At 37.5% G+C, this 26,078-nt stretch overlaps 1 protein-coding gene across 4 annotated transcripts in view; it reads right to left on the bottom strand.

The window, feature by feature from the left end:
- Trim33 (tripartite motif containing 33) overlaps positions 1-26,078 on the bottom strand; it is a 113,420-nt gene that overhangs the window by 50,248 nt on the left and 37,094 nt on the right. For all 4 annotated transcript variants that reach the window (XM_074050704.1, XM_074050706.1, XM_074050705.1 and 1 more), the window contains 3 exons: positions 18,817-18,935; positions 17,924-18,068; positions 17,505-17,637 (listed from right to left, as the gene is read on the bottom strand). In XM_074050704.1, coding sequence (XP_073906805.1) covers positions 17,505-17,637; positions 17,924-18,068; positions 18,817-18,935 — 397 coding nt within the window. The remainder of the gene's footprint in view (positions 1-17,504; positions 17,638-17,923; positions 18,069-18,816; positions 18,936-26,078) is intronic.

Here is a 26,078-nt window from a genome sequence, read left to right as displayed (position 1 = left end):
CATAAATCTAATTAAAAAAAAAAACAAAGAATGCAACAGATTCAATATTTGGAAAACTCACTGAAAGGAAAACACAAACCTAGATTTCTGAAGATATTTTTGCTACTTTTTACACTGTATGCATTGGTACTTTTGTAATATATATGATGTATCTTGTGACTGTAAGCTCTTTAGAAAATATGCAGTCTTTTCATGCACAGTGGCTCGTGCCTGTAATGCCAGCTACATGGGCGGCAGAAATCAGGAGGATTGTGGTTCAAGGCCAGCCCAGGCAAAGTTAGTGAGATCCATGGCAATAAATAAACTGGGTATGGGGAGACATGCCTATGGTCTCAGCTACAGGGTCCCTACAGGAGGATCATGATCTGAAGCTGGCGCACACAAAACGTGAGACCCTGGCCTGTCACAGTGGCTCAAACTTGTAATTCTACTTGCTCAGGGGACAGAGATCAAAAGAATCGTGGTTTGAGAACAGCCCAAGCCTGTCATCCCAGCTACATGGAATACACAAAATAAGAGGATCATAGTTCAGTTAAGCCTGGGCATAAAGTGGAACTCTATCTCAAAAATAATCAAAGCAAAAAGGACTGGAGGCATAGCTCAAGTGGTAAAGTGCATGCCTGGCAAGTAAAAGGCCCTGAGTTCAAACCCTAGCACCACAGTAAGTAAATAAGCAAACAAACTAGTTGTAGTGAGACTCTATCCAAAAAAGTTACCCAGAAAAAAAGGGGCTGGGGCTGGGGCCTGGTTCAAAGTGGGAGGCTTTGAGTTCAAACCCTAATACATTACTGATAAACAATGAATTCTCCCACTTGCCATAAAGAATACAAAGGTAGAGATATCACAACAAACAAGAGTAAATACGATTTTATCCTTTCTAACTAAGGAAAAAACAAAAATTTAAATAGGGTGATGTGACAGCACATATGTGGCTAAAAATTCTAGACTGGATATGCAGAAAAGGGGTCTTAAAGCCTTGATTAATTTCATACTAAGGTGTCAAAGTCAGGAACCAGACATGAGAGAGATCAGAGATCTCTGTGACCAAAATGATCAGAGGTAAACTGGCATCGCTACAAATGAAAATGACCATCGATATCAACTGATAAAATTTTCAGCTGGGCATGGTAGCTCAAGCCTGTAATCCTAGCTACTTGAGAGGCAGATATCAAGATTCAGCTGGAGGTCAGTCCAGGCAAAACATTCAAGAGACCCCATTTCAACCAATGTTTGGGTAAGTGGCTTATGCTTGTCATCCCAGCTATGCAGAGAAGAACAGATAGGAAGATCAAGTGACAAAGCACACATGAGGATATCGGTTCATGCCAGGTGAGACCCTATCTCAAAAATAACCAATGGAGGACCAAATGGCGGATTACGGGTAGACACCGGAACACCAAGCTTATACAAGCTGAAAGATAATCTTAGGTTTGTGGCAGCAAGGGTAGGTGGTCTGACTAGTTTACTAAATAAGAGGTTGCCAATATTCAGGCAGACCATATCTGTATAATAACCAACCTTTAAATAAGCCTTTTAAAGTGTAAACCTGTTCCCAGGCACCCTGGCTATGACTCTGTTGGTGCAATCTTTCCCTTTTTGACGGGGAGACCAGTGGAGCCTCCAGTCCACAAAAGACCATCCGAAGTACTAAAAATTAACAAACAGGCTTAAGTCCTGCAAGAGACTGGGGAGTCCAGGACTACGGAGAAAGGAAACAATCCCCTCCTGCCATGCACAGCCTGGGCATAAATGCTGCCCACCAACCTGAGTCCTTCAATATCAGAGAGAAGTGCCTACAATCTTTCAGGTGAGTTTGTTGCTTTCAGTCCTGTACGATACCACATAGTCCAGCTCAGCTTGCAGGGATCTGATTGTACAGATCCAGAAGAAAGCTTTATGGAATAATCTGAGTGAAATCTTCTGCCCTGCTGGCTAGGGGAGGGGCACCATGACCCTCAGCTCAGCCTGTGCTTCTCTATACAAAGAAAGTGTGGGTGTAGGCTAGGCAATCACTGCTTTCCCAGAGAAGAGCCTGTGGCTAAACAGCCTGAGCTAAATCTCCTAGACTTGTCCAGTGAGAAAAGCTGGCTACTATGGGCCAGAAATTGGAGGGGAGTATCCAGCATACTCACCGAACACAGAGGAAATCCACTTCTCTCCACAAGGAAGAAATCTGAACTTTATAAAAAACTTTTTAATCTTTCTTTTTCCTTGCCATTTTGTTGAAGTTTTGTCTATCCTTTTATTCTAATTTTATTTCTTTTTTTTCTTCTTTCTTGTCCTCCATTTTCCCCCACTTTCCCTATCTTTTCCTTACAATTCACTCAACAAGTGGTTTTTTCTACCACCTTCTTACATTACTCTCATCTTTTCTATCCTTCCACAATCCCTGACACTGGCACCCTCCTCCACAATGACTGCACTACACCTCTACACACATTAGGGTCTTAGCTGACTTCTGTTTTGTTTTGTTTTGGTTTACAGTGCTGGGGTTTGAACTCAGGGCCTCATGCCTGCTAGACAGGCAGTCTACCACTTGAGCCATTCTACCAGCCCCACATTAGGGTCTTATTACCCAATAGCACCCATACCTTACATCTCTCCTCCACTCTCCCCTTCTTCCTCCTCTCCGCTTTCACTGCCATTATTTTTAATACCTAAGTCTTAATTTCTATGCAAATAACTTTTATTCCCCCAGCACCCCTGTTTATAGATAATATTGCCAAGAATTTTATATTTCACGTCAATAATGGATTTGGCATTAAATTCATGAATTTGTTATTGCTAAGTTATACCCACAGGTCAGTGAACAGAAATAATACAACAACCAATCCTGCCAGAACATAGATTTTAAGTCAAGGGAAGGATTTCAGGCAACTAAAAGTCCCTCCAACAAATCAACAACACATGAACAAATCTCAAAATAGAAGCATGGGAAACAGAAGAAGGGGAATATGACTCTTCAAAAGGTCAATAATCACACAACAGAGGATCTGGTGGATAGTGAAGGGAATGAAACCTCAGTTTCCAAGTTCAAAAGAATGATGTCCCTGAGTTCAAACTCCAGCACTACCAAAAACAAACAAAGAAGAATGACTATAAGAATATTTAAGGAATTTAAAGAAAACATACAAAAACAAGTCAATGAATTAAAAGAAAATACAGATTAAACCAGAAATAACTTAGTGACTCCAAGAGAATACAAACACTGGAATGAAATCAAGATTAAAAAAAAAGATAAATGAAATAAAGAAGACTGTATGAGATGTGTAAGGAGTTTAATAAAGGGAATGTTTCAAAAAAAAAAAAAAAAAGACCCACTCTTCCCCACCACAAACAAACAAACGAAAACACACCCTGGAGACCCTGGAAATAAAAAAGTTCCTTAAGTCAAATAAAGCTACTCCAGCAGAATGGAACAAGGGGAAGACAGAAACTCAGTACTTGAAGACAAAACAGATATAATGGAAAAAAAACAGATGAATACATAGAAAAAAAGACTGAAGAATTTTGGAAGGAATATGTAAGAACTCTGAAACTCCATTAAAAGACCAAACCTACAAATTGTGAACACTGAAGAAGAGGTGCAAGCCAAGGCATAGGAAATATATTCAACAAAAAATAGCAATAAACATCACAAATCTCAGAAAGAGATGTCCATACAGGCACAGGAGGCCTCTGTGACAACAGACATGACCAAGATATAACCAACCTCTCCACGGCATATTACAATTAAAACATTAAGCATAGAAAACAAGGAAGGTATACTGAAGTCTTAAGGGAGAAACATTCAAATAACCTATAAAAGAAAATCCATCAAAACAACGGCAGATTCTCAACAGAAATCTTAAAACCAAGAAGGGCAAGAACAACAACTTCAAACCTAGTACATGCTACTCAGTAAAGCTATTATTTGTAATGGAAGAAGAAATAAAACCTTTCACTATAAACAGAAACTAAAACAATACAGGACCACTAAACTAGCATTCCTGAAGATGCGCAAAGGAGTCTTACAGAGAAGATGAAAATAAGCATAGCCACAAAAGGATGGTAATAATTAGATCCCAGTAGATGAGCAGATAAGCAATTTTAGGTTAGCAAAGAATCAATTGCACACATGTACACACACACACAAAACAACTAAATGGCAGGAATCACCACAAACCTCTCAATACCAACACTGAATGTTAATGGTCCCAAAACTCCCATTAAAAGACAAAGATTGGCAAAGGAAGACCAGACAATTTGTTGTTTATATGAAACTTATCTCACTGACAAGGTCACACCATACTAATAAAAGGAACAATACATCAAAAGGAAGTAATTGTTAACTTATATGCATCCAATGTTAGTGCACCCAATTTCATTAAACAAATTCTACTAGACTTAAAAGCATAGACAGACCCCTAACACAATGACAGCAGGAGATTTTAATATTCCACTGTCACCAATAGATAGCTCATCCAGACCAAAAAAAAAAAAAAAATCAACAAAGAAATTAGACCAATTGGACTTACCAGACTTCTGCAGAGTATTTTATCCAACAGCAGTTTTACACGTTTTTCTAAGCAGCAAATGGAACTTTCTCCAAAATAGGTCACATTTTAGGACACATAGCAAGTTTTAACAAAAGAAGAAAATTGAGATAACCCCCGTGCATACTGTCTGGCCACACAGAATAAAACTAGAACTCAACAACAAAAGAAACAGCAGAAAATACACCTGGAGAGTGAAGAACTTGTAGCTGCATAACCAGTGGGTCATCAAAGAAATAAGGGAGGAAACGAGAAAGTTGCAGGAATCTAATGAAAATGAAAACACAATCTACCACAACCTATGGGGAACAGCAAAGGCAGTGCTTAAAGGGAAAGCTTACAGCTATGAATATCTACATTACAGTCCAGAGAGCTCTCACATAAAAAGCCTAATGCTGCATCTCAAACTCCTAGAAAAACAAGAACTAAACTCAAAACCAGCAGAAGGAGACAGAGAACAAAAAGGGATGAAATTGACAACATGAGAAACCAAAAAACCATACAAAGAATCAATGAAACGAAAAACTGGTTCTTTGAAAAGATAAATAAAATTGATAAAACTCTTAGTTAGCAAACCTGACTAAAATGAAGTAAGAAAAGACCCATAGTAATAAATAAGAAACAAAAAAGGGGTTATCATCACAACAAACACCAATGAAATCTAGAGGATCATTCCAATTCAAATAAATTTGAAAATGTGGAAGAAATGGATAAATCTAGACACATGACTAATCAAAATTCAACCAAGAGGCTATAAATTACCTAGACAGAGCTACGAAAGTAATGAAACTGAAGCAGCAATAGTCTTTCAAAAAAGAAAAGAAAAGAAAATCCCAGGACCTGACAGATTCACTGCTGAATTCTACCACACTTATTATATGAAGCCAGTATTACATTCATCCCAAAACCAGACAAGAGGGCTAGTGGTGAGGCTCAAGTGGTAAGAGCACCTGCCTAGCAAGTGTGAGGCCCCGAGATTAAACCCCAGTGCCGGGGCGGGGGTGGGGGGGGAATCCAAAACCAGACAAGAACACAACAGAAAAAAGAGAATTATAGGCTAATCTCTTTAATGAATTTAGATGCAAAAATTCTCGATAAACTATTGGCAAACCGAGTTCAACAGCATATCAAAAAGACCATACACCATGATCAAGTCGGTTTCATTCCAGCTATGCAGGGATGATTCAACATACACAAATTAATAAATATAATACATTTATTATTTTACCACAGGTAAAATACAAAAGCAAAATTTCCACTGAAAAACCAACAGACAACTAAACAATGAAGGACAGCAATGTCAAACAGCTCATGTTAAGAGGTGGACACTAGTGGGATGGGGAGAGTAAATGAAGAGGGTAAAGGAGGGTAAACATGATTGATATACTTTCTTTACAAGTATGATTATGGAAATTGAAACTTGTTGAAGGCACTTTAAGAAGGGGAACGGAGTAGTAGGGTGAATAATGGGTGGGAGGATGAGCCAAATTGGGGTATGTGTATATATGGAAATGTCACAACAAGACCCCTATATAACTATCATATACTAATAAAATGGTTTTTTTTAAATAATCAATGTGTAAAGGGAGTGTCTCAAGTGGTAGAGCACTTGCCTGACAAGTTCAATCCCTAGTAGCACTAAAATAAAATTTTTACCCTAAATACTTTATAATCCATCTGTTCTTTATCCCAAATGGGTAACTTTCATTTGCATAATGCTTCTTTCTTTTCTCTCGTAATAGTCCTTTCTTTCAAACTAACTCTTAGCTATACACAGTTATTCTTTATTTTTTTCATCATAAGCAATCCTTCTGTGTTACCTAACTCATTGAGCACATGCAATGAGTCTAGTATAACCTGCACACACATGCCTACAACAATGTAAAAGACAAGAACACAAGAAAGCAGTTCAAAGAACACAAGACTGGGGGTGTGAAGGATCAAATATGTGTGTATTTCAACTGTCAGCTACTAACAGTAGTCTTCATAGTTTACCACTGTGTTAAGAACTAAAATTGGTAAGAGATAAAGGGGAATGACCTTGGGGTTTTTATAGAATAGCAACAATGAGGTTATGGGTGATGACATGAAGTTGAAATCTGGAAGTGGAAGTTTAGGGGTGAGGAAAGACAAAAACAGCCTAAAATAATGTTAATATTAATAATTTTTTTAAAAAAGAAAAGAAGAAGTAAAGATCTCTTTTATACCTCCAGGCCTAACGAACTGTAAGATGTGAAAGAAAAATAGCAACCAGTTAAGAGGACTACAGGGGAAACTGTCCATTATGGCAAAAAAAGCCCAGAAAAGGATCATACAAGAGGTTGAGGATACAAACATCCTGTAAAGGACAAACCATGAATCAGAGAATAAGGCAGATGAAAGGGACAGAATCAAGGCACATGCTGAATCTTACAGGAATTGAAGTATGACAGATGACAGTGCTGGTAGTCAAAAAATAAGGATAAAGGATAATCTTAGTCTCAGTAGATTCAAGGCTAATAATGATGAAGACGCCGCAAGGTTGGTGGTAAACAGGGTTAGAGTCTGAGGGTTTCCTTTGTAACTTGTCAATGGAAAAGAAATTCTAGCTCGACCAAGTCAATCCCATTCTCATGTCAGGTAATGACTAAAAGTGAACTGTGTAATCTTAGTGTGATTTCAAGAGAAAAAGATTCACTGCAAATGTATATTCCATCTTGTCCCATTCTTACAATGGCCAATGCTTCTCATCATCTATCACTTATAGAAAACTTATCAACATTATTTAAATGCCCTAATATAACAAATTTAATAGATATTAAATTCCTGGACAGAACTCCAGTAGCAGAGCAATTAAGAGAAAGGACTGATAAATGGGGTTATATCAAACTGAAAAGCTTCTGCACTACAGTCACTAGACTGAAGAAATAGAATAGGAAAAAATCTTCAACAGCTATACATTTGACAAGGGATTAATAACCAAAATTTATAAGAAGCTGAAAAAACTAAACTTCCAAAGAATTAACAACACAATTAATGAGTGGGCAAATTAATTAGATAGATAGTTCTCAAAAGAAGAAGTTCAAAGGGCCAATAAATACATGAAGAAATGCTCAACATCTCCAGCCATAAAGAAAATGCAAATCAAAACAATGAGATTTCACCTCACTCTAACTGGAATGTCCATTATCAAGAACAAAAAATGCTGGCAAAGATGTGGGTTAGGGATATGGGGGAAGAGGAACCCTAATACACTATTGGTGGGAATGTAAATTAGCACAATCACTACGGAAAGTAGTATGGAGTTTACTCAAAAAACTAAAACAGACTTACTACATATATATATATATATGTCTATATATATGATCCAGCAATACCATTCCTGGGCATAGATCCAAAGGAATGTAAGTCAAGATACAATAGAGACACTTGCACACCCATGTTTACTGCAGCACTATTTTACAATAACTAAGCTATGGAAACAATCCAGATGCCCTACAACTGAGGAGTAGATTAAGAAAATGTGATATAGGCAGGCGCTGGTGCTTACGCCTGTAATCCTACCTACTCAGGGGGCAGAGGTCAGGAGGATCACGGTTCGAAGCCAGCCCTTGGCAAACAGTTCAAAAGACTCTATCTTGAAAATACCCAACACGGAAAAGGGCTGACAGTGATTCATGCAGTAGAGCATGAGGCCCTGAGTTCAAACCCCACTACCATCAAAAAAAAAAAATGTGGCATATATACACAATGGGGTATTATTTAGACATGAAGAATGAAATTATGCTATTTACAAGTAAATGGACAGAACCCAAGATCATCATGTTAAACGAAGTAAGCTAGGTTCAGAAAGACAAAGGTCATGTTTTCTCTTGTGTGGAAGCTACATCTAAAAGATAAATGTATATATAAATGTACCTATAGTCATATTTACATGAACATAGAATAAGTCTGCAATACTGGGACAGCTTGAGGCGACTGGGGGAGGCAGGAGAGGAAAAGAGAAAGGTTGAAAATGAATAGTAATGACATACACTGCACATGCGCATGAAGATGGATAAGGAAATGTACCGACAGCTGTCAAACAAAGAGTACACACTTAAATAATGAAGGAGAGGAATGGAAAACAGGTCCCTTCATGGGTAGGTACTACTGGAAGCGGGGAGAGGGAATGGAGAAAGTGAAGGAGGGAGGTTCCAGTGGATGTACTTTAATATAGTCTGTATGAAAACAGAATAATGAAACCTGGTGAAATTGTTTTAAAAAGGGGGGAGGGGGTGACTCCAACCAAAGTATATTGTAAGCCCATATGGAAATGTCAAAATGAAATCTCCCTGTGCAATTAGCATATGTTAAAAACGTTTTTTTAAAAATTTACCTACCTTTTTTGGGGCCACAGTGGGGTTTGAATTCAGGACCTCATGTATGCTGGGTGCTCTGCCACTTGAGCCATTCCGACAGCCCTTTTTTGTGGGGTTATTTTCAAGATAGGGTCTCATAAGCAATTTGCCCTGGCTGGCCTCGAAATACAATCCTCCTAATCTCTGCCTCCTGAGTAGCTAGGATTACAGGTGTGAGCCACAGGTACCCAGCTCCAACATTATTTTTCAAATGACTCAATATAACAAATTTAATAGATATGTTCCATTTTCAGTTTTCCTTCTCAGTATAATAACTGGATAGCTGTTGTTTGGGGCACTAAGTTTTCTTGTACTTTCTTGGTTTGCCAACTTACTTTGGTGGAACATATCCTTTACTAGCTTTCCACAAAGAGGCATACAGGGGCAAAGTTTCCCAATTCTTGCATGCTAAAAATATATACACATCTTACCTTCACTTAATTTATACATTACAGAATTCTAGGTTGAAACATTCTCCCCTTACCTCTTGACTTTTAAAGTCATTGTTCCAGCATCTTTTGGTTTCTAATACTGTTACTTTTTTTTTTAATTCTACATATGATTCCTAGCTCATTGCTGGTTACTTAATGCTCATCTATGCCAACTTTGTGGCTCGTAATTATAGCATATTGTCATTTTGTAATGATACATATCTCAATAAAGGTCTTTTCTATAATCTATGTTCTGGGCATTTAAATGGGACATTTCATCCTGGTGACTCAAGGTTCTTAGAAGAATTTCTTGCATTAGTGATCTGATAATTTCCATTTTTTTTTTTTTGAGACAGGGCCTGGCTATGTAGCTCAGGTTGGCCTCAACCAGGGATCCTCTTGTCTTTCCTCAACCTCCAAAGTGCTGGGATTACAGATGTGTGCCACCACACCCGGCTTTAGGTTTGTTTTTTTTTCCTGCAATTCATATCAGTTGTCTGTCAGAACTCTTACAATCTTCTGAGCCAAGCCTATAATCCCAATATTCAGGAGGCTGAGGCAGGAGGATTGATAATTTAAGATCAGCTTGGACTACAAAGTTAGTTCTTGGTCAGTCAGGCCTACAAAGCAAGACCATCTCAAAAAAAAGAAAAAGAGAGAGAGAGAACTTCTGCAAAATCCCCTACTAAGCAGAATTCTGATGGTATTTAAACAAGCCTACAATGTGTACTGCGCTTACCTTGAGGCCAGAAATGCTGAAAGCAAGTATTTAACTTTTCCAATATCTATGTGTTTGAGATCAGGCTGAACACGAGGGTTGAGAATTCTTAACATTTCTCACAATAGATGCCACAGAGGCTTTCCTCCAATTGTCAGATAATCCTTGAACATCTATTCATATTTAAATATATTAAAAAGATTCTTAGAACCAGCCAGGTACAGTGACACATGCCTATGACTCCAGCTACCAGGAGACCTAGACAGAAAGATTTCTGTCTAGGTCAGTCTTGGCATAAATGGAAGACTCTATTTTTAAAAATAATCTAAAGCAAGAAAAGGCTGGGGGTGTGGATCAAGTGGTATAGTGCCTGCCTAGAAAGTACAAATCTCTAAGTTCAAACCCTAGTACTGCCAAAAAAAAAAAAGCGGTGGTGAAGTGGTTAGACTCCTGTGAGAGGGAAACAGACACTGTAAAGCAAAATGGGAAAAACCCAGTTTTGTAACTAGAAATAAAACCCAAATGCCAGTATTTAGAGGCCTGCTTTGATCATTCCCTTTGTCCTGAGGGTGAAAAGTCTAATTTCTAAGAAGAAAGGCTAAGGAGGGGGTGATGACCTCATGATTTAATGAGCAAATTTATACTGACAATACCCGATTTCAGCCTAGTAACTAATCCCTATCCTCCAAAAATCCAAATCCAGAGTATAACTTCACTTCTCCAAATAAGCTCTTTTTATTTTTTAAAGTGGGACTGGGGTTTGAACTCAGGGCTTTGCACTTGTAAATCAGGCACTCTACAGATTGAGTCATGCCTCTAGTCCATTTTGCTCTGGTTCTTTTGGAGACTGGTGGAGGAGTGGGGGTGTCTCTCAATTATTTGCCCAGACAAGTCATGAACTGCGATCCTTCTGTTCTCAGCCTCCCAAGAAGCTAGGATTACAGCCATGAGCCTCCAATGGCCAACCCTCATCTTTTGTGATACCTATTATCTCTAGGTCCTGAGCTACTGCAAATCGCTTTTTCTTCTCTTTTTTCTTTTGTGGGTGTAACTGAGATTTGAACTCAGGGCCTCATGCTTGCTAGAAAGGTATCCAACTGCCTTAGCTGCTCTGCCAGCCCTGCACACTTCTTAAAAAAATTTTTAAAAAGTGACCTGAGTTTAACTCTACTAAATCAATTATCAGAACTACCAAATCTTGTGTTATTTCCTTGCTTTTAAAAGGTTAGCTAAAGTCTTCACTGATGTCTCTTCTCCCATTCTTAGTCTTTATAAGTCTATACTTTTTTTTTAATCCCTTTACTATAAATAGGATTTTTCGTGGGAGCAGGAATAAGCTCCCCTGGGGTTTGGCTAGAAACCTTATAAAGTTTTCAGGTACAAAATTTCATACAATTCCGTAACTACTTTCCTTTTTGAGAACAACTTCCAAGGCCATACAGTAAAGCAAAGGCCTCAATGAAGTGTTTTTAAAGAAGGGAAGAGGAGAAAATGTGTAGATTGCAATACTAGTAGTAGCTAAACTGCTACACTTACAATGACAAGGTACAAGTACAGGAACAATTCTCAGTCTTTACAACCTTAAAAGGTTGGTAATACATCTCTTTCATTTAGAAAACAGACAAACACAAAAGAGTTCATCATCTTTACCATTATACCATGAAGCAATTACTCTTTTTATTTCTCAAAAAAGAAAAACAAAACTCTAATTATAGACTGTATAAGCCAACTGCTATAGAAAGTAGCAAATTTATATTCACAGGAAAAATTCACATCTTTCTAATAAACTAAGGATTCAGCAATAAGAATTTGTGAAAAGAAAAACAAAATCAAACTAAGTGGGGAAACAATAAAGACAAAAGAGCCAGGAACGGCTCATGCCTAGCTACTCAGGAGGCTAAGAAAGGGAGGAAGTCAGTTCCAGGTCAGCCCAGACAAAAAGCAAGACTCTTATCTCAAAAATAACCAGAGTAAAAATGGCTGATGAAGTAGTTCAAGTGGTAGAGTAACTGCCTAACAAGAGCAAAGTCCTGAGTTCAAGTCCCAGTTAAAGAGAACTGTGAGAAATAGAACATGTTTAAACAATAGGTCAAATAAGTGAATTCAAGAACTAGATAGTTAAAATAGACAATAAAAGCCAAGAACCTATGACCAAGCCAACAAAGAATAAGAAAATAAGTACAGTTATGTAATATCATAAACAAGAGATACAGACAAAGATATTTATAACATCTTAATGTGATTTAATTCAAAGCTAATTTTTTAAAATCTCTACTCAATAGGGGATTTCATAAGAAAATAGAAACCATTTCACGATTGAATAAATGATTCAAAAAGACTTGGGAAAACTGACGTGATCAATGAGAATGTAAGAAACTGAAACAACTAAAAAACTAACCCCAGAAGGCCTAAAGACCAGATAAAGAAGATAAGAGAAAGAACGAAGCAGAAAGCATTAGTGAAGATAACACAGATATAGTTTTAAGGTTACATGCCTCTCCTAACAGATAACTCCTTATCTATAAAGTGATCTATAAAGCCTAAGAAAACACATATGCAAAACCAGAGAAGTTTGGAACATCAGTGTTCTCGCTAACCAAGTGCAAGAGGAAGATAATAGAATATGAAGACTTTAACCTTGCCTAAAGACATGTCTAGTTTTTGCCTTCATTTCCTGGCAGATAATCTATAAGTCACTGAAATATCCTGCCTAATGAAAGTATCTTTATTTACGTGGGGACCTTGAGCCAAACCAGGTTAAGTCTATGTTAATGATATAACTTATAGTATCATATCAACCTCAGAATGGACTGTTCTAGAGATGGAGGCTCGCCACGTGGGCAGTGAACCAGGTTTATACCACAGAGCCACAATAATAATTCTGGACACCAAGTTTGGGTGAGTTTCCCTGCTTGGCAATATTCTGTGCATATTGTCACACATCTTTGCAGGAGGGGTTAACAATGTCTATGACTCCACCAGAATACAACTAGAAGTACCAGATTTGAAACTGTACTGACTCTGCCCCAAGTGTCTTTCCTATGGCTGATTTTAATCTGTACCCTTTCGCTACAATAAATGTAGATGTGAATAAAACAGTTTTCAGTGAATTTTGTGAGTTCCAGCAAGTTATCAAACCTAAGAGAAGTCTTGGGAAATCATTTTCACAACTACTATCATAAGTAATTGGGATCTTGGCCAGGTGTGGTGATACACAACTATAATCCCAGCACTTGGGAGACTGAGGCAGGAGGATCAAGTCTAAGACCATCCTGGGCTACATAGTAAGACTCTGTCTTGAAAGAAAAGGAGAGAGGGAGGAAGGAAAAGAGAGAAGAAGAAAAGAGAGGAAAAAAAAAAAAGAGAGAACAGAAATTTAAAATATTGTAAATGTGTGTGTGTGAGTGTGTTTTGTAGGATGTTCCGTAATTTCATAGTTGGCATTAGGAGAGTGGGACACTAGAATGATCCTAATACACTGAAATATGTGGTTTGGAAAGAGGAAGGCTAAGAAGGTGAGGACTCATGAAGGTTTTGATTCCTGGATACCTGCTACCTAATCTTTTACCTGGAACTGCAGCTGCGGCAGCTAGAAGTAAAAGTTACTAATGGAGGGCCAGGCATGGAAGTGTACATCTATACTCCCAGCTATCTGAGAGGCAAAGATAGGTAGTTCCAAGCCAGCATAGGCAAAAGTATGAGATTCTATCTGGAGAACAAACTAAAAGTCAAAAAAAGGAAGGCCAGTTCAAGTGGTAAACTGTTTGCATAACAAGAACATTTCTCTCAACTAGAATTGTACCATATTAGTATTTCTTAAGTTTTGATAAATTTTAACTTTTGGTAACAGATTGGTGTATATTTCATGGTAGTAAATGAGGAAGCAGACTATTATCTAGACAGATATATTACACATTCTTAACACACAAAACTTTTTATTTTTTCTGTATTCAATACACAAGTCATCTGAGTCTTTTCAGATTGTTGCAAATAAATAAATAAATAAATAAATAAATCCACTTCTAAGTGGACCCATGCAGTTCAAACTCACATTTGTTCAAGGCACATCTGTAAACACAAATGGGCAAAAAACCAGGGGATAGATAAAGACAATTTAATTCCTTGACAGGAAAACCCAATGCAGCAGGATTTCAAAATCTACTTTCTTAATAGATGTCAGACTGGGAGGTGACAATGGCTGATGGGAGAAAGGCAAGTTTTTACATTAAAATTAGAGTGCTGCACAGACTTTCTGTAAACTAGTTACATCTTCTTTGCCTGACCATTATTATTGGGATGGATATAATTAATGTCTGACTAGAGAACACATCACTGGTAAGCATCGTCCAACGGAAAGCATGGAAGCTCACCTTAAGGTGAGTCTTGATCAGACATGGAAACCACCAGAACTGCTCAAATCTACAGACTAACTTGGGACAACAGGTTCTATCTGGCAGACAAGAAGAATACCATTTTAATAAAAAAAAAATGAGAAGTTGGTGACAATGAATGCTCTGTGCAATAACCATAGTGGCCTGTGGAAAAATAGATTGCTCATAGAGACTAACAACCAACCACAAAGGATAAAATAGTGCCACCATTGCATACACAGTACCTGATATGGTCTTAGTACAAAAATTATGGAGCAGGCCAAAGGATGTGGTACTGACTAATCTTGCTCATGTTTTTTCTGTCTCCATCTAAAAAAAGAGCCAACCACAATTTGCCTTCATATAAGAGGGTTCTACCTTACATTTAACATATTGCCACTAAGTAATTTCAATTCATATCTCACTTCTATCTGCTTCAGAGGCTGAGTTTGGGAGGCTTGAGGTTCAAATCCAACCCAGGCAAACAGTTCCTGAGATACCATCTCCAAAATAACCAGAGCAAAATGTACTGGAGGTATGGCTCAAAACAGGTATGCCTGTTTTGCAGGCATGAAGTCAAGTTCAAACCCCAGTGAACTTGACTTCACTGGGAAGTGAAAAAAAACAAAAGACAAAGACTTAGACTTGATGCAAGTTTCATACATTCATACATTATATATTGATATCATGATATCAGAAACTGAAGACCAAGATAGAACTGATTTAAATGCAATAGTAAACATACATGCCCAACACAAGCTCATTGAAATATTCAATGTAAGTCCACAGGCCTGCATAAAAAGTTGAATTTTTTTTTTTAACAGTACCGAGGACTGAACACAGGGCCTCAAGATTTCTACCATTTAAACAACAGTCTGAGTCCAAAATGGATGAAACTCTTAGAAATAACATGGACCATGACATTTCACAAATGAAGAAAAACAAACTGCTACTGCCACTTACTCTAAGTAGTAAACAAGAAGCCAGCAATGGTTGATATTTTTGTGTTTTGAAGGACATTTACCCCACATCTAGGAATACCACCAGGTCCTATCATTAAAACTACCACAAAGCATGGTTCCTTGACATTGCCTGGCATTGAGAGTGAGGATCATACCGCACACACTGCTAGCTTGAGAAAAGAACAAAATTAAATATTCAAAGTATGGTTTCTATTGAATTCATATCACTTTTGCAACATTCTAGGTCAAACCTCTGTAAGTCTGGACCATCTGTATACTGGACTATTCAGAAAATAATTAAACACAGTCTCCAGCACATTTGTGGTACAATGTATGACACAGGTAAAGAATGACATTCCTGATGTCTGGGGTATTCTTGATAATAACCAAGGCAGGGGAAGGGGCAAATAAGAGGGTGTACATTATCTCAAAAATAAATAAAGCAAGCTATGTGCTAGGGAAATGAGGTTCATTTTATTATTCTACTTTTGTGAATGTTTTAATTTTTCCATAATAAAAGATTAAAAAAATAAAAGCCATCCACACACACAAAATCATCCCAAAGAAGCCTGTACTTGAGAGGCCTGAACAAAGGCAGGACATGTCTAAATTACAACAAAGTAATCTCTTCTCTCAATAGTTTTAAGCCACTATGCAACACTCAGATGTGATTTTGGAAGAGTCAGCAACACATTCTTATGCAGATTAGAGTTTATGGGAAAAGCCTGTAAGTGTCACCCTGTGGCAACCACTAGGATTTTGAGCTAGAAAATCTTCTGAATGTTATATTCAATATACAACATGAGGAAACAAAACAAAACAGCTGCTACTGGGCAGTAATCGGAGGAAAGGGGAGGGGAATATTTAAGCCAGATATAATGGTAGTTGCCTGGAATTACTTGGAAGGCTACATGAGGCAGGAAGATTACAAGTTGGAGGTTAGTCCGGGCAAGACAGCAAGACCCCATCTCACAATTTAATAAAACAACTAGGTGCCAGTGGCTCATACTTATAATCCTAGCTACTTAGGAGGCAGAGATCAGGAGGGTCACAGTTGGAAACCAGTCCAGGCAAAAGTTTGAGAGACCCTAGCCACAAAACAGGACTGGTGGAATGGCCCAAGCGGTAGGGCACCTGCCTAGCAAGCATGAGGTCCTGAGTTCAAATCCCAGTACCACAACAAAATAAAACATTAAAAAAACAAAAAAAGTACACACACCCTACACTTAAGTGTGGTAAATTCAACTTCTCCTACCCTTGCTTGACAAACAGACTCATAAAATTTACTTCCATCTATCCATTCAGTAAAACTATTCTTAGGAAAAAATACCACAAAATTCTACATTATAGGTAGACTAGACCATCTTTTTTGTTTGTAATAAAAATATGTCAAGGAAACCAGAGAAATTTACAAGAATTTTGTTATATGTGTGTGTACGCGCGCACACACACACACACACACACACACACACACACACACACAAACACACAGAGTTAAATACCTGACTCAAAATTTCAGCACAATTCTAAAACAATTCAGAGGAAACAGTATCATACATGAATATTACTGATTCAGTTAAAATATGGTCAATACTTAACTACTTATTAACCACATTTACTTAGCTACTTATAAATTTCTAGATCTCCTGTAAACCACAGATCTAATATGAAGTCAGTATATTTGTGCTTTGATGTCAAGATGGATGTCAGTTAGCCAAATCCATGAGACTACTGCCTTTTCTGATTAGAGCCTACAACCTAAATACATTACAGATGGGAAAAGCTTATTTCAACTATAGGAACAGCAAACAAAGAAATAGTACAATTTCATTTTTGCAGACCCAAATCCATATAATGCTACATTTTGACAAATCTACATAAGATAGTAAGGGAAAAACACTTCAAGAAACAAAATACCCAGAAATGTCATAATGAAACCCTTGCTATATACAATTAATATACACCAATAAAAAAGAAATAAAATCCATAAAATTTGAGTTTGAAATGCTAAAACACAAAGTTAGGGGGTTGGCAGCTGAGATTTGCTTTAAGAAGAATTAGCTTTACAAGTGCTCCTCACGCTTCCCATAAGCAATTGTGGCTCTGTACCTATGTTCTTTGTGCTCCAATAGCTGACAGTCTCTACATGTCAGTCTATCACATGTCTCACAGAAAAGTTTCAACTGTTCTTGTTTGTGTACAGGGCAGAAAACAGGACGCTGACCAGATGCTCCAACAGACTCTGTAGCAAAATAAAACAAATATTTTTTAAACATAATAAAATTTGACTAATTTTCTAAATGTTTTTTTGTTTTCTGGAGACAGGGTCTTGCTATGTAGGCCAGACTGGCCCTGAATTTGTAATCCTCCTGCCTCAGCCTCCCAAGTGCTGGGACTACAGGCGTGCGCCACCACACCCAGCTAATTTTCTAAATTCTCATTGATGCTAGTATTCAAAGTTTACAAATAAGTACAACATTCTACTGGACTGAGAGGTAGGTTAATTGTAATCACTATATTTATCTTACCTGAGACATCTTCTTTCTTCCTGATCAAGTGATCTTTAGTGAATTTTACTCTTTGATGTGCTTCAATACATGTCTTACATAGCCACTCTCCACATTCTACACAAAAGCCAACAGCACTTGCATTATCTTCACAACTAGTACATACCTAAAACAAGAAATGTAAATTCTAATCTACATTAAGTTTACCAAACATTGATCCACAAAATGAAGCAATGAAAAATTTTCTAACTTATTCTCAAATATACTAAATCATTGCACAAAGAATAAAAATTTTTAAACTATCTTCAACAAAATCCCTTTCCTTTCAGATCAAACATTTAGGTAGGTAAAATTCTAAGGCTCAGAACATAAAGCCTATGTTTTATTTTTTTGAGGTGTGGGGGTTGGTGGTACTGAGGTTGGAACTCAGGGCCTTGCATAAGCACTCTACTACTTGAGTCGCACCCCTGGCCCTTGATGCTCTTAGATTATTTTTCATACAGTGTATCGAGTTTTTTGCATGGGCGGGCCTTGGACTGTGATCTTCCTACCTATGCCTCTGCGTATTGGATTTCAGACGTGCATCACCACACCCACCTTGTCTTGTTGAGGTGACGTCTCACTAACATTTTTGCCCAGGCTGGCCTTGAACCACAATTCTTCCATCTCGGCCTCTTGAGTACCTGTGATTACAGGCATGGGCTACCATGCCTGGTCACTGATTTTTTTTAAGTAAATAACTTTTAGTTTCATTTAACCAAGTTTGAAGATGTAGGAGAAAAAGCTATTCTTTATTTTGAATTTGAAAGAAGTACATAATAGAAGTACCATAAATAACGTATTCAAACATGTTTTTCTTATAATTTACATTTTCATATCAAGACAGGAATAGAAAGAAAAATTGAGAAGCATACCTGTTCTGATTTCTCATCAGAACTGCTAGGGGCTTCGGATGTGTCTTTGACAAAGTAATTATCCACAAGGTCTATCTGTCTGCATTCTTGGCGGCATACTGGACACCGTATTACGCCAACTAAAACACAAAATGCAACATTAAATATTCTTCAAAGGGAAAAAAGGAATTTGTACATCATGCCCATATGGAATTAGTCAGATGTCACAAAAGAGACCACAAAATAAGCAGCAAGAATTGAGGAAAATAACCTGTGGAGTTATTTGCCTGCATTAAAATTCACCCCCAAGAAAGTACTTCTTTATTATAACATGTAATTGGCTGAATAATGGCCTAGAGAAATTCCTAATTTTCAAAACCCATGATTGTCAGAGGTGATTAAATTAAGGTTGTTGGAATAGGAAATACAGACAATTGGTGACAAAAGCAGAGACTGGAGTGGTGTACGATGAAGATGAAAGAAGGAACTACAAGTCAAGAAAGGTGGCCACTAGAAACTGAGAGGGACCAGAGTGGATTATCCCCCAGAGCCTGTGCAGTCAGTCTGTCCTGCCAAAACTCTGACTTTAGTTCAATGAAACTGATTTCAAACTTCTAGCCTTCAGAACAGTAAGAGACTAAGATATGTATTGCTCTAAGCCACCAAATTTACGGTAATTTTGTTGCAGCAACAGAAAACAAACCATCTATCACTTAATAAATCTTGACTTGGCTCAGAGATACTTTAATTTATGCTACTCCAGGAAGAAAGATCATCTGTGCTTTCACCTGTTAGTGTTTATCACAAAAGATAAACTGCTAATCATCACCAAAGTCAATACAACAAACTACTTGTGTTTCAGCTCTGGAACTGAAGATACACATGTATAAATGACATAATCTACATTGCACATGGTACCACAAGCCAGTAATCCCAACACCCTGGAGGCTAAGGCAGAAGGATCAAACCCAGCCTATACTACCTTTCAAGACCTTCTTCAAAAAAAAGACAATCTACGCCTTCATAAAAGGGTTCAATACAAGTGTATGTTTATAGTTTATAATCTACAACTACAGGAAGCAACACAGAGAGACTGATATAAACAAAGTCCTCAAGAATTATATAGTACACAAACTACAGAACCATGCATAGATGATAGAAAATGAAAATGTAAATAAATATAGCATTTTGGTCAGGCATGGTGGTGAGCACATATACTCCCAAGCTACTCAGGAAGCTAAAGCAGGAGAATCACAAGACTCTGCCTCAAAACATGTTCCTGCACATGTGCATACACACACACACACACACACACACACACACACACACACACACCCCATTCTAAAAGCTGGAATATCACTCGAGTCTCCCAGGAGATATACATATGTTAACACAAATTCAAGTCTACAGTTAAAATATTTGCATAGCATGACAGTAAAGACTGGTTCCTGGGAGATGACCTCTGAGCCTATGGAATAGTCTATCTCCAAAGAATGTTTTAATGTGTCTGAGGCCTACTGGCCACAGTGTATTAGTTTGGCCAGACAGCACCTGGTAACAGTATGACTTACAGGAAAATGCCTGGGGCCTACTGTATTCAAGTTCACCTCTTGGATCAGAGTCTAAGTAGCTACTGTCAGTCCAATGGGGACTGCCTGCCTCCAAAACTGTTTCCCAAATAAAAATCAGAGATGACAAGGCTCAGGTGAGATTCCCTGCTTAGCATAACTCCTGTGTATTGTCCAGTATTGTCCCTGGGAGGATTATCTCACTGTTCAACTACACTGGAAAGGAAAGCCTAGAAGCTTGCCATCTACTTTCTCTTGGACTTCACACCATGTACCTTTTCTCTCTGCTAATTTTAATCTGTATCCTTTCAGTGTAATGAAATACAAACATGAATATAAGTTTTTCCATCTCCCAGATCATCATTATCAATGTCAGTCTTAAGAACCTCCAAACTCAACTAAAAAAGGAAGAGAAGAAACAGATGGAAACTGAGAACAACATGTACAAAGTTCAAAATTTTTAAAAAAGGAATAGGCAGCTATAAAAGCAGAAGGTATCTATATACACACATAATTACATATGTAAAAATACTGAGAAAGTTAATATAAAATTTACAATACCTACCTGAAAGAATACTTTTGTTGAAGGACGTAAAGAAAGGGAAAGGCATTCTATGGCTTTCTATGTTTGAAGCAAGAAAACTCAATACTGGGGCTGGATATATAACTCAGTGGTATAGTGTCTGCCTGTCATGCAATAAGCATGGAGGGAAGGAGAAAAGGAGGAAGAGGCAAAGTCTAAGCAAGAATTCTAATAATTAGATGGTGCTATATTTTTAGCTTGAGTCACAAAAACTGGCTTATAAAACTAGTGAGGATATAGAAACTCTTGTCAGTGTCCCCTGTCTGATGTTTCCCACTCCAACCTTGTTCTACTATGCACTTCTGCCCCTCACTCAAGAATTTGAACCTACCCATTTGAGAATCAGGGCTGTGATGAAGAGAGGAGCCAATCATGATCGAATTTCATCTAAATTTGCATTGATGTAAGAATTTTAATATAAAATGTATCTGGTTAGCTCACTTAGTTGGCCTAAGACCCTTGTTAGAGTATTTCAATCACTGTCCCCACTTTAAAGGTGAGGAAACTGGATTCAGAAACCAGGAAGCATAAGCATTCTCAAAGACATATGCTGATATCAATGGGGGAAAGAGGAGCCCGAGTCTGAAAACAAGATGTGAGGATCTATAGAACACTACTCATGAAGAACTATGCTGAACGATATTTCTAATTTTCTATCTAATTTCTATTGGTGTATTAATAACAACATAAAGAGAGTTAAGTCATAATATAAATATGGCAGATCAGAGATAAGGCAGAATCAAATGGACTTATTAAATGACAGCACAATGGTGTAGAAGCAGAAATTATGCCAAAATAATATGTCAGAAATTCTAGATGATTCTCAAGTTTCTGTTGTGGTTAATTCATGAAAAATTACACAATTATTCAATATGAGGAAGGTGTTTTACCATTACATAATGAGTAGGTTTTGGATTGATCATGTTTAACTAACATAGTTCTGGAACTGAAGAGAATGGGGAGAACCACAAAAAAATGTAAAAAATTCAAATCTGAAATGTAGTTATTATTGCTGAGGAAGAACAGTTTCAACAATAGTACCCTTGGGATGGGGATATAGTTCAGTGTTTGCCTAGCATGAACAGGCCCTGGGTTCAATTCTCACCAAAAAGAAAAAATATCTTGGGAATACAAAAAGCTGGAAAAAATAAGATTGTCAGGTGGTATCAACAGGTCCAAACTTTTATTTTTTTTAACTTAGATATAATTTTTAAAATTCAAATGTGCATACAATGTTTGGGTAATTTCTCCCCCCTCCCCCCACCCCCTCCTTTACCGCCCCCCCAGCCCCCTCCCTTACCCCCCTTACCCCTCGCTACCAGACAGAAACTATTTTGCCATTACCTCTAATTTTGTTGAAGAGAGAGTATGAGCAATAATAGGAAGGAACAAGGGTTTTTGCTAGTTGACATAAGAATAGCTAATACAGGGAGTTGACTCACATTAATATCCTGTGCGTGTGTGTTACCTTCTAGGTTAATTCTTCTTGATCTCACCTTTTCTCTAGTTCCTGGTCTCCTTCTCCTATTGGCCTCAGTTGCTTTTAAGGTATCTACTTTAGTTTCTCTGCATTGAGGGGAACAAATGCTATCTAGTTTTTTGGGTGTCTTACCTATCCTCACCCCTCCCTTGTGTGCTCTCACTTTATCATGTGATCAAAGTCCAATCTCCTTGTTGTGTTTGCCCTTGATCTAATGTCCACATGAGGGAGAACATACGATTTTTGGTCTTTTGGGCCAGGCTAACCTCACTCAGAATGATGTTCTCCAATTCCATCCATTTACCTGTGAATGATAACATTTCATTCTTCTTCATGGTTGAGTAAAACTCCATTATGTGTAAGTACCACATTTTCTTAACCCATTCATCAGTAGTGGGGCATATTGGCTGTTTCCATAACTTGGCTATTGTGAATAGTGCTGCAATAAACATGGGTGTGCAGGTGCCTCTGGAGTAACCTGTGTCACAGTCTTTTGGGTTTATCCCCAAGAGTGGTATTGCTGGATCAAATGGTAGATCAATGTTTAGCTTTTTAAGTAGCCTCCAAATTTTTTTCCAGAGCGGTTATACTAGTTTACATTTCCACCAGCAGTGTAAGAGGGTTCCTTTTTCCCCACATCCTCGCCAACACCTGTTGTTAGTGGTGTTGCTAATGATGGCTATTCTAACAGGGGTGAGGTGGAATCCTATTGTGGTTTTAATTTGCATTTCCTTTATTGCTAGAGATGGTGAGCATTTTTTCATGTGTTTTTTGGCTATTTGAATTTCTTCTTTTAAGAAAGTTCTGTGTAGTTCACTTGCCCATTTCTTTATTGGTTCATTAATTTTGGGAGAATTTAGTTTTTGAGTTCCCTATATATTCTGGTTATCAGTCATTTGTCTGATGTGTAGCTGGCAAATATTTTCTCCCACTCTGTGGGTGGTCTCTTCAGTTTAGAGATTATTTCTTTTGTTGAGCAGAAGCTTTTTAGTTTTATCAAGTTCCACTTATCTATGCTATCTCTTAGTTGCTGAGCTGCTGGGGTTCCATTGAGAAAGTTCTTGACTGTACCTATTAATTTCAAAGTATTTCCTACTCTTTCCTGTACCAACTTTAGAGTTTGGGGTCATAATAAGATCCTTGATCCATTGGGAGTTAGTATTGGTATAGGGTGATAAACATGGATCTAGTTTCAGTTTTTTTGCAGACTGCTAACCAGTTTTCCCAGCAGTTTTTGTTGAAGAGGCTGTCTTTTCTCCATCATATATTTTAGCGCCTTTGTCAATGCTAAGTTGGTTATAGTTGTGTGGCTTCATATCTGGGTCCAATATTCTGTTCCACTGGTCTTCATGTCTGTTTTTGTGCCAGTACCATGCTGTTTTTATTGTTAAATTGCTTTGTAATATAGTTTGAAGTCGGGTATTGTGATACTTCCAGCGTTGTTCTTTTGACTGAGTATTGCCTTGGCTATTTGTGGCCTCTTGTGTTTCCATATAAATTTAACAGTAGACTTTTCAATCTCTTTGATGAATGTCATTGGGATTTTGGTGGGAACTGCATTAAACATGTAGATTACTTTTGGGAGTACAGACATTTTTACTATGTTGATTCTACCAATCCATGAGCATGGGAGATCTCTCCACTTTCTATATCTTCCTCTGTCTCTTTCTTCAGAAGTGTATAGTTTTCCTTGTAGAGGTCATTCGCATGTTTTGTTAGATTTACACTTAGGTATTTGATTTTTTTTGAGGCTATTGTCAATGGAATTGTTTTCATACATTCTTTTTCCGTTTGCTCATTGTTAGTGTATAGAAATGCTAATGACTTTTCTATGTTGATTTTATATCCTGCTACCTTGCTATAGCTATTGATGATGTCTAGAAGCTTCTGAGTAGAGTTTTTTGGGTCTTTAAGGTATAGGATCAGGTCATCTGCAAATAGGGATATTTTGAGTTTCTTTACCTATTTGTATTCCTTTTATTCCTTCTTCTTGCCTAATTGCTCTGGCTAGGAATTCCAGTACTATGTTGAATAGGAGTGGAGATAGTGGGCATCCTTGTCTGGTTCCTGATTTTAGAAGGAATGGTTTCAGTTTTTCACAGTTAAGTATAATGCTGACTGTAGGTTTGTCATATATAGCTTTTATAATGTTGAGGTACTTTCCTTCTATTCCTAGTTTTCTTAGAGCTTTTATCATGAAGTGGTGTTGGATCTTGTCGAAGCCTTTTTCTGCATCTATTGAGATGCTCAAGTGGTTTTTGTCTTTGCTTCTGTTAATGTGGTTTATTACATTTATTGATTTTCGTATGTTGAACCACCCTTGCATTCCTGGGATGAAGCCTACTTGGTCATGAGTGATGTTTTTGATGTGTTGTTGAATTCGGTTTGCCATTATTTTATGGAGGATTTTTGCATCAGTGTTCATTAAGGAGATTGGCCTATAGTTCTCCTTTTTGGAGGTGTCTTTGCCTGGTTTTGGGATAAGTGTAATACTGGCTTCATAAAATGTGTTAGGCACAGTGTTCTATTTCATGGAACACTGATAAGGAGGGTTGGTATCAGTTCTTCTCTAAAGATCTGATAGAATTCAGCAGAGAATCCATCAGGTCCTGGACTTTTCATTTTGGGGAGACTGTTGGTTGTGGCTTCAATTTCATTTTGTGTTATAGATGTATTCAGGTGATTAATATCCTCTTGGTTCAGTTTTGGATGACCATATGTGTCTAGAAATCTGTCCATTTCTTTAAGATTTTCCAATTTATTTGAATATAGGTTCTTGAAGTAGTCTGATGATTTCCTGGACTTTCATGGTGTTTTGTTTTTATCTCCCCTTTTGCAGTCCTGATTCTACTAATTTGGGTTTTTTCCCCTCCTCATTTTAGTTAGGTTTGCCAGGGGTCTGTCAATCTTGTTTATTTTTCAAAGAACCAACTTTTTGTTTCATGAATTCTTTGTACGGTTTTTTTGGTTTCTATTTCATTGATTTCAGCTCTTATTTTTATTATTTCTCTCCTTCTATTTGTTTTGGGATTTGCTTGTTCTTGTTTTTCCAGGAGTTTGAGATGTATCATTAGGTCACTGATTTGAGATCTTTCCGTCTTTTTAATATATGCACTCATGGCTATAAACTTTCCTCTCAGGACTGTCTTTGAACGGCTCCAAACTTTAAAGGTACAACCATTTTTAAGGTTAAAGTCTCTCTCTACCACAAACCTATCTCCTATTAATCTCTACTTTACCCTATGTGCACGTAACAATAGCAAGCTACAAAGTAGTATGTATTTTCTGAGAGGGAAGAATACAAATAACAACAACAGCTAGATTCTGAAGCAAAAGGTCATTGATCATTTCCTACTGAACTTTTATAACAATGTAAGTAATAGCAGTGTTAACAAGAGTATAGGGAGGTCAAAATGTGAAATGTTCATTGTGACAAAAGAGCTGGCAATGAAGAGAAGGAAAGAGACAGAATAACTTGCCAAGAAAGGCAGAATAAAGATGAATACTGCTTTATACAGGGGAAAACTGGAGCTATTATACAGAAAATAACTACAACAGCTAATTTATAAACAAAATGACTTAACTCCTACAAAATATAACATAGTAATTTATATTTGGACTGTGAAGGTATCTAGCACATTTCCACAAGTCA

The sequence above is a fragment of the Castor canadensis genome, chromosome 12 (genome assembly GCF_047511655.1).
Source record: "Castor canadensis chromosome 12, mCasCan1.hap1v2, whole genome shotgun sequence".
Lineage (NCBI taxonomy): Eukaryota > Metazoa > Chordata > Mammalia > Rodentia > Castoridae > Castor > Castor canadensis.
The sequence above is the reverse complement of the archived record's forward strand: the minus strand, read 5'-3'. Positions and strand labels throughout refer to the sequence as shown.